Here is a 9572-nt window from a genome sequence, read left to right on the forward strand (position 1 = left end):
CTCAACAGATTGTGCACACATTTGCTTAGTTTTTCCTCACCATTAGCTCATTGCTCTGAGTAACAATTATCCTCCTTCACAGGCAACAGCAACCAACCTCACTCATCAATGAGGAGCAGCTGTGCAGAGCCCAGAACAAAGGCTACATGCTAATTACTAAAATGCTCAATAAATATAATTAAAACTTCTTGTGTGCAAATTTTTATTGTTATGCAAATTTTTGCTTAAAGTGCAATGCTAAATAAAGTGCTTGTTAATACGGTGCAAAAATACTTTTAAAGTGCTATATATGTAAAATAGTGCCGTAAAATAGTCCCAGTAATGAAGATCTCTTCATTACAATGGTATACAAAATACAAATACCATCCAGGTGAAACTCTGCCCTGGAAATTACTACAAATACAAGCCTGTCTTTTTATTGGGATGCTACAAAGCTTTCTGTGCAGGTATAGATCTATTACCTAAGTCTTAAAAGATTCAGGAGAAATTAATTTCTGTCTAATTTACATAATTATGAATGAATTTATTTAAAATGGGACAACGTACAACATACGTCGAAGGAGAAGTATACCATTCCACCTGTAGTGCCCAAAACATACAGTAATACTAAAACTAAACGAAATACAAAACATGAGGACAAATAAAAATCACAAAATACAAACCATCATCCTAACAACATAAAAACAAATAAAACAAGCAGAGCTAAACAGAAACCCTACAGAACACACTGCAGAAACTAAAACTTACAAAGCATTTTTGGTTTATTTTTCAGTATAAATATGTTAGCACACTTGAAATAAGATTAACTTATTAAATAGATTAACTCATATTTCAACAATAAGTAGGAGTTTTAAGTTTTCGATATTGACTTTTTTTAGTACTAGTTTCACTGGCAAGCTATTTTACTCATCATATTGGAAAATGTTATGTTATAAGTGAAATGATCTTCCAGTGGAACTTTACTAAAAATCAATATTAAAGAATTTACATAAAACAACCCCATATTTCTTGCTGAAAAGTTACTAATTTGTCTTATTTCAAGTGTAATAAGATGTTTGCAGTAGAAGCCAGACGACAATTACTTGATAAGATTTTATGTTCTTGCAGTTCACACCTAATAAGAATCCATCCGTAAAATTATATATCAGCCGACAGAAAGCTGTGATGCCGCACAAGATGTTAGCAACGCTACACTGCCCCCTAGCGGTCGACTGAGTAGCCCCAAATATTTTTGTAAAATTGAGGGACAATTTTTTTTCAAAGTAGGGGCAATACATCGGTGAACAATTTTATAGAGTAAATATACATTTGAATACTGAATTAAATTATCAAAATTAAGAAAAGTGATGAAACAAATGTGTTTTCTTATCATGGATTTTATATGTATGTTTATATAACGACTCTAAACATTCTATGAACATAATGTTTAGAGTCGTTTAGTTTAAGGCATCTCTATATTCTGAGGAAGAGCTAAAAAAATGTGCATTTTATTTTTTGTTTTATAGCTCCTGGGTACTTAAGAGGCTTTAAGTCGTTGGAGGAAACTAACAGCAGCATCACTCTGCAGTGGGACAAAGTGACCAACGTCAGCTATGTTCGAGGTTTAATGGTACAGAGATAAACATCAGCACCCCTGCTGGAGATGGACCAGTTACTTACACAGTCTCACCACGCTCTGCTGGGACTGAATACACATTCACACTCTTCTAAAAAATGGAATTTCATGATCAACTGGTTTAAATAAATTGCAAAATTACAGATTGAACTGCAATGTTTGTTGTTACAGTTGAATCCGACTCTGACTTGGATTGATGCATGAAGCTTTGCTGAACATTCAGTATAATTAGGAGGTCTGATCGATCTGATACAGCAGAATAATGAGCAAAATGAACGATGGAGAACCCTGCAGCACTTTGGACATACTTTGTGTCATTTTAGGTTTCACCACTGGGTGTCACTGTTTCTGAACTAAACAGTTAGAGGTCCGCCATGTTTGTCTTTTTTAGCTTTTTTTCTTTCTATCACTTCTTCCGTTTGCCTTTTCTTTTTCAGCTTGACAGTTCCTGGATATTCCTAAAAATCACTCTTTACCAGACTGTTTCAGTGATGTTAAAATGATGTTCAAGCCGAAATTGGTTTCTGTCTCTTTAAGAAGCTCCAGCTTTTTTCAATACTCGTCCTTCATAACATCATCAGTTTACTGACAGTCACGATGTGGGTCAGAGGAAAACCCGCGTGTTCCCTCAGTCACTTCAATAACTCTTTAACTTGCTCTCAGCCACAACGTCTGATTCTCGTCATCTGACAGCAGCTTTAGTTAAAGCATGAAAAAACCTTCCTCTTCTGAAAGGCTAATTTAACTCTTGATAATAAATCTTAACTTCTAGTTTACTTGCCTGAAAACTTGACTGCTAATTGGTCAGTTGTGAGAGAACTTTAAATGAAGAATAAAGAATAAAACATAAAATAAAATACACTAAACTGTAAATCTGACACTGAATGATCTTTCATCATTTGAGAATTAATTCTCAAAATGTCTGCACATTCTTTTGTTTTCAGTTAAAACTGTTGTTCCTGTTCTGTCGCTTACAGTGAAAATCTGATTCGTCTTCATTACGAAGCAAATTTTGTGGGAAAAGAGAATAGAAATAAATCAAGCAGATTTTCCAGTTTGTTTGTTTTATTTTTTACAGTGAATCTTGTGACACCAACTTCAGCTGAATCGATATTAATGCTGATTGTTCTGATTGGATGTAAAAGATTATTTACCATCATGAACATTTATCAAAACCTTCACATACCATTATATTATAAAAGTTTCTTGTTGTACAGTTTATTTATATTCTGCATGTTTTGACATTTATTTTATTGAAAAGACACAAAGGAGAAAAAACTTTCTAACAGAAACAGTTAAACGTTTTTAATCATTGAAAACATTTCAGTTCATTGTTTCTTCACTTAAAATATAAATTTCTCTCATTGTTAAAAATCTAAAGTAAAAAAATGTCCTGGCAGTTTTACTTTCATTCTTTTAAAAAACTTTATTGTTTTTCTCTCTTTCAGTTCAGCTGATTTAACCACAAACCAGGAAGTTACTTAAACCCACTGACTCTAAACAAGCATGAGAAACTTTTCCTTTAGACTCAAACTCTAATGAAGTAATCAGTTTCCTTCTGCAGGGAAGAAATCTATGTGAAAAAACAAACAAATCTGTTTTTAATCCAGGATAGCTGCTCTGTGATATTTTAATATTATAAAGTGCTTTGAAAGTTTATTGAAAGACCCAGAAAAAAAAAGTCATTGCTATTTTATGTTTTAGCATCAACTATGTTACTTTGATCCACAATAAAAATGATTATAAATTGATCCTAGTTGCCAAATTAATACATATAAAGCCCACAAAACATATTAGAATATACAAATACCATGAAACAGGTCAAGAAGACACAGTTTGTCTTCTTGGCCAGAGAGGTTATCCATCAGAGTTATTTTTCTTTCTATAATTAAAGTAACAAATAATCAGAATAGTCACTACTGTTGTTGGTATCACAATAAATAATCCTGTCCCTCCCCGATTCTCTGCTGGAGGGCTGATGGTTGATGGGATTTCAGATGGAGGAACTGTGGTGATCATGTCTGGTGAAGGACAGGAGGAAATAAACCTTTTACAAAATTCAAACAGAAAACTTCAAAGTATAAATTTACTGACTTATCAAAGCTCACCTACCAGTAACAACGAGGTTAAATGTGTCCCAGCCCCGACACTGGCCAATCTTCAGTTTACAGATATAAAATCCAGAATCTTCCATCTCGAGTCTGGACACATGGAGTCTGATTCGTCCTTTTCTCAGGACGTCTTTGTCAAATAAAACTCGTCCTGAAAACTGTTCATCCAGAGACTCCGACGCTGTGTCACCATCAAATTCAACATAGTGGTATAAAACCTTGTCAAACTTCATTTGGTCACAAAAAACAAGCCGGACATTTTGTGAACACTCTGGTTTGATGGTGAAGGTGAAATCCAGTGTGATGTTGTGGTTCTTCTCAGCCTGATAAAACTTCTGTGTCACATTTACTTCTATTGACGCTAACGAAGATAAAACTTACAGACAGAAACACGGGACAATAGGAAATTATATTAAACCTTTATTACAACTAACTTTGATTTTATAACCTCTAAATATTCTACTTACAAATAATCTGAACTCCATTTCCTGGTGCTGAGAAAACAAAGAGAGAAAGTGAGAACATGTAATAAAAATAGTTCTGTTCTCTGTGGCTGTTTTGTTGTTTTTCTCTCATATCTATAATCAAACATTAAGATACCAAACAGTTTATTTTATGATCTTGATGAAATGAAAGTGAAAACTGACCACAGAGATGAAAAGAGAGCCAGATCAACATAATAACACTTCTCCCTATGAGACAGAACATAAAAAACAATCAGTGTTATGATCAATAATTCATTGATTTCACTTTGACATCATCAGTTTTTGTGATAAAGACAAATAACCCTGAACTTTTTCTAATCAAGTCAGTAAGTTGTCAATGCATGGCTGTGTGGGTATTTGAATTAATCACAAACTATTTAAGGTTTTTTACTGATAACTAACAGTAAATATCCATGGATTAAGATAAAGTGCACAAATATGTTTCATATATGAGTCTTTATGGCACCAGAATGTGATTCAGTATTGAACCTAGAAGAACATTTTCTAAAACAAGTAAATAGAAAAATGTTAAATTTGAGGATGTGAAGCATTTTGACAGAATATCTTAATATATACTTACATTTCCAGAGACAGAAACCCAATTCTTTTGTCCAAGCCATTAGTACAGGGATTAAAAAAAAATCTATAAAGAAAAACAGAAAACCCAGTCAGAACAGCTTTAAGGCGACAGGACACAATTATCTTTCTTTTTGATCCTGTAACAACTATTGATTGTTAAAAGTGATTGGATCAGTGTCTAGGAGGAGACTGTATATAAGATATCATTGTCATGTTTGTTTGGATCTTCCGAACCCACATGCAAAGATCACTCTCAGGAGAGCCATTCAAGGCTTTATTGACAATAATCAGTAGTAGCGCGGCACAGGGTGGCTTGGTCTGGGAGGGGGGTCCGGTGGCTGGAAGGACACGCTCTGTTAGGTCTTGTGATTGGACTGATCTGGGTTTCAGACGCAGCTACAGTTTTCACTTTCATGTTCCTCAAAAAAAAGAGAAACAAAACAATTAGCTGAACTTACTGATAAAGTGTTTTCATCTGTTAGTTCTAAGTTACAAAGTTTTAATATTACAGGACATTTCAGCAACAAGGCAGTTCAAAGTGCTTTACGTCATAAAAACACAAAAATCAACAAGTGAAACATTACATTTTTCCAAGTGCCGTCAAAATGTTGGTTAGGTTTTAAATTCAGGAACTGAATCTAAATGATTGAAAATAAATTACAAAACAGGCCATGAAAAAAATCTAAACCAACAAACTCCTGGCTGGATGATCTGAAAAAGTGAAATAATTTCTTTAGAATTCAGAAGATTGTTGCAACAATCTAAAGTTTATTTCCTGATCTAACTTGCAGGTTTGTACTGGTGGAGAAAACAGAAGAAGAAGATCTGCCAAGACTCAAAATGGGTTTGGATTTCCAGTCTTCATCATCATGACCTGGATTCATTGGGTAGGAGTTTGTTCCAGGTTATTATACACTAAAATACACTAAAAATACACACAAAAAAAACATGTTGACTGAAACTGGAGAACAAAGCAGGAGGGTAAATACAATCATTTTACCATCAGAGAAATTTAAATGAACTAAAAACATGGAAATGCCCTCTCTACCTTCTACAAATCAGACAAAATAGGCGTCAATCAACTCAACTACGTTTGTGCTGGTTGGTGCAGCAACAATATTTGTTTGTGCTGCTTTGAGACAAAGCAGCACATCTTTATATTTTTGTTAGAAAAAATTATCTAAGTTCATTTGCTTATGAGTTTATTTGAAAGGTAATGTTTTCATATTATTATTTTGTGTGTTGTTTTCTTGAATTCTTTTCTCTTGTGCTACATCATTAACTGTTTTTAGGATGTTTACACATTCCTGTGTCCTCAGCTGCTTTGGTCATTAACTGTTTGTGTTATCAGCTGCCTGTGAAACTGGTTGGTACTGGTCAACCTCGTGCCCTTGTGAGGGCATGTCCACAGAAGGTTCTTTTGATCCATTCTTTGTGTGACTGTGTGAAGAAGCCCAACCTTTTTCCTTGTAATCATAATAAAAGGCAGTTGTGAACTGAGAGCCAGTGGAGTTGACCATAGAAACTGTTTGACGGCGGTTCTCCCCGTCTGGCTCTGCTTCCCTTTTCTGCAGAAAAGCAACTTGTTGTTTTTGGTTGATTCCTTTCAGGTTAGGAACTAAAATAAACCCAACAATCTTGATAAAGATATTAATGGAAGTTTAAAGGTAATTTTGATTTAGTAAAAGGGGGTTTAAAGACCTTTTGAACTTTAAACGTTCATTAAAATCTTCAAAGTTAAGCAGCACAAGCAAAAAGAAATTTGCTGCACAAACGTAGCATAAACCTTTGACACCACTGTGGTGAGACCAACTTCACTCAGGTGAAACACCGTGACTGTTGCATGAGAGAGTCCTGAGTCGGCTGTTTTTGTGATGCAGAACAAATTTCGATCATTCATTGTGTGATAAATATGATGAAAAAAATCCATTATTTAGATGTTTTTTTTATTGCCCTGGCAGTAAGAGAGATGGGCTCTTAATCCATTAAATGTGACTTTAATAAAAACAGTTTAGAGTTGAGTACCAAAAAAGTGATGATACAGAGAATATAAAAGTCTTCTGGAGGTTTAATTAGTTGTATCTTTCTCTGTCTCTTCAGGTTGTTTCCAGAATTTCGCCAACAGGCTGATCTGAGTTCATTTGAGCTGCAAAGGTGAAGTTTTGTCGCTCAATCGCCTGAAATTTGGAAAGGAAGAACTAACAAACTGTAAACTTTGGCAAACATCAAAGTTATTTCATCTTAAGATAAGTTTTTTGATTATATAAAAACCTGTTTTGGTAACTGAAAAAAGTTACTTTTTTACCTTAAAATGTAATAATTAGTCTGTTTTACCGCAGTACTTTAAAAGAAAATACTAAATCCTGATGTTTTCCTTCTGTTTTTTTATTTTTTTGCTTTATCATCCATATCCCACATCTGGCCACACTGTTAGTTTATGTAGCTGAATATAATCTGTCTGGAGTGTTGGACTGTATTTGATTGATTTTATCAACATTTTCTGGATAAAACAAGTGTCTAAATAATCTGAAGTCAGTTTTATTATCGTTGAGCTGCAGAAACTCTCATACAGAATTTAAAGTTTGCTTTTGGTTTTCTATTCTGGTTTGTTGTTTAAATTTCTGTAGCTAAGACAAATTCTACAGTTTGTTTATTTTGGGTAAAATCTGTTAATAAAATGTTAAGTTATTTAGAAAAGTGTTTTTTCTCCTCTTATTGTGTAAATATGTGCTGAAATATGCCGAATGCAAAACTCCACACTGTTGTGCTAAATGTTTTTTAATGTGTTTTTATGTATTTTAAATATTACTGAAAATGTTCTGTGAAAACATGATGGCTGCAGATTTAGGAGGATTTAATCTGGTTAGACTTTGCAGCAGTTTTTAACGTTATTAATCCCTCCATGTTAACTATCTGACTGCATGGTTTCTGTGAAAGGTGCTATGTTGCGAATAATTGCTTAATTACCTTATTGATTGTTGCTGATTATTGGGTTTCATTTGCATGGAAATGACATATTCTTAAACAGATTGTGTATAGATATTGGCTTTCTAAGCTTTTGAGAACAAAATTGAACACCATGTAGCCATTTCACAGTGGCATCATTTCAATTAAAGAATGAGAAGATCAATATGTGCATATATATGTGTATGCAGACCCAATATTTGTTTTTGAAGGCAGGCTCCGGTAGTGCAAATATGCTTACTTTGTTTCTCAGTAGAGAAACTCAGGATGTGAGTTCAGCCTGGAGTTCAGCCTGAGGGAACAAACTGTCTCCATCATCTGAACAGCAAACAACCAGAACATTTATATATGATAACAAACAATGTTTTAAGAATTAAAAAATAAAAACTCCAATTATTTCCTGTTTGCTCTTCCATGTGTTCATGAAGGAAACATCTATATTACTTTAGAGTAATTTATGACTTTACTGTAGAAAAGGTGGGATGAACCTGCAGGGTAAAAATTTACTGCTATAAATATTTAAGTAAAGGCACAAAACTTTAACAACTGACATTGAATTAATTTAAAAACAGATTTGTCAAGTGAAAATGACCACAACATAAAATAGATTTTAATCTGGAGAAACTCAGATGGAAAAAAACAACAGTTAGAAAGTTTTATGTAACTTGAGGTTCTTTTGAGGAGACGTGCATCGCCGCCGCCAGCTTGGATGAACAAGTCAGGGCGGGGCCCAGGGTGGCCTTCTCCCCCAGGGCAAAGACACTGATGGTGGAGTGAAGCCTGGAAGGATGAGGGAGGAGACGGGGAGGAGACGGGGAGGAGACGAGGAGACGGGGAGGAGACGAGGAGACGGGGAGGAGACGAGGAGACGGGGAGGAGACGAGGAGACGGGGAGGAGACGGGGAGGAGACGGGGAGGAGACGAGGAGACGGGGAGGAGACGAGGAGACGGGTCGAAGCACGGCCGGGAAGCAGGTGGATCCATGAAGGTTTGGCATTAGGAAGGGGTTCTTGAATGATGATTGGCTGAATTGGAGGGACAACTTGCTGCTGATTGGATGAGGCGAAGGCATGACAAATAGATGATGCATGTAGGCGGACAGAGTCTCCCAGCTTGAATTTACGCCTGTTTTTCATTTCAATTTATGAGTATTAATTAATTGTTTTTTATGTAACAAGTTCGAGACCAAACAATGAAACAAATTTATTTTATACCTGGATTAAAAGAGGACTCATGGAAACATGTCAGTAGCTGGAAGCGGGTAATGAACAAAACATTTTCTGTATCATAATTAGATATAATTATATTTTATTAATCAGAAAGTGTCATGTTTGTGCTTCTAGTTGTGCTGACCTGGAAGCAGTTATAAACCATCAGAACTGAGAGCAAATCGCAGAATAAACACAACGTACTAGAGAGTGAACCACACACACCAGCATTAATGTTTGTATTTCTGTCATCAAGACAGTGTTTAGATTTATATTCATTAATAAAACTTTACCAAAACTGTAACTTATATTCAGTTAATATCTGAACTCTAACCCAAATCCCAAAACGACATCCAGCCACGTGACAACTGAACTTCTTGGAAGCTGCGTTTGTTTTCAGAAATGTATGATCCCTGCCTGTGGTTCAAGGAAAACAAGGAAGTATTTCCTGGAATTACAGGAGTTATAACAGTCCATGTTTAAACTTCTGCTTCTCCACTGATAATCTGCAAATTGTGGTTTTTACTTTGTAGATCACAGATAAACACAAAGTAATTTAGAACTTTTACTGTTGCCTCACAGGTTTTGTTTTTTTTTGCGTTATACTTCC

At 35.0% G+C, this 9572-nt stretch overlaps 1 protein-coding gene across 1 annotated transcript; it reads right to left on the reverse strand.

The window, feature by feature from the left end:
* Positions 1-3055: 3055 nt before the first annotated feature.
* LOC122820561 lies at positions 3056-5147 on the reverse strand. The gene is made up of 6 exons (XM_044098109.1): positions 5029-5147; positions 4792-4854; positions 4374-4418; positions 4194-4220; positions 3728-4102; positions 3056-3636 (listed from the first exon to the last, which is right to left on the reverse strand). Exons 1-6 carry the CDS (start codon positions 5054-5056, stop codon positions 3473-3475), a joined length of 702 nt encoding a protein of 233 aa, XP_043954044.1. The 5' UTR covers positions 5057-5147; the 3' UTR covers positions 3056-3472.
* Positions 5148-9572: the final 4425 nt, after the last annotated feature.

The sequence above is a fragment of the Gambusia affinis genome, linkage group LG18 (assembly GCF_019740435.1).
Source record: "Gambusia affinis linkage group LG18, SWU_Gaff_1.0, whole genome shotgun sequence".
NCBI lineage: Eukaryota > Metazoa > Chordata > Actinopteri > Cyprinodontiformes > Poeciliidae > Gambusia > Gambusia affinis.

Coding starts and splice junctions, on each gene's coding strand:
- LOC122820561 (XM_044098109.1), bottom strand. CDS start 5,056: ATGGCTCTCCTGAGAGTGATCTTTGCAT. Junction 4,855..5,028: donor CCTGAGAGTGATCTTTGCAT/GTGGGTTCGGAA, acceptor TTTTCTTTATAG/ATTTTTTTTTAATCCCTGTA. Junction 3,637..3,727: donor ATTTAACCTCGTTGTTACTG/GTAGGTGAGCTT, acceptor GTCCTTCACCAG/ACATGATCACCACAGTTCCT.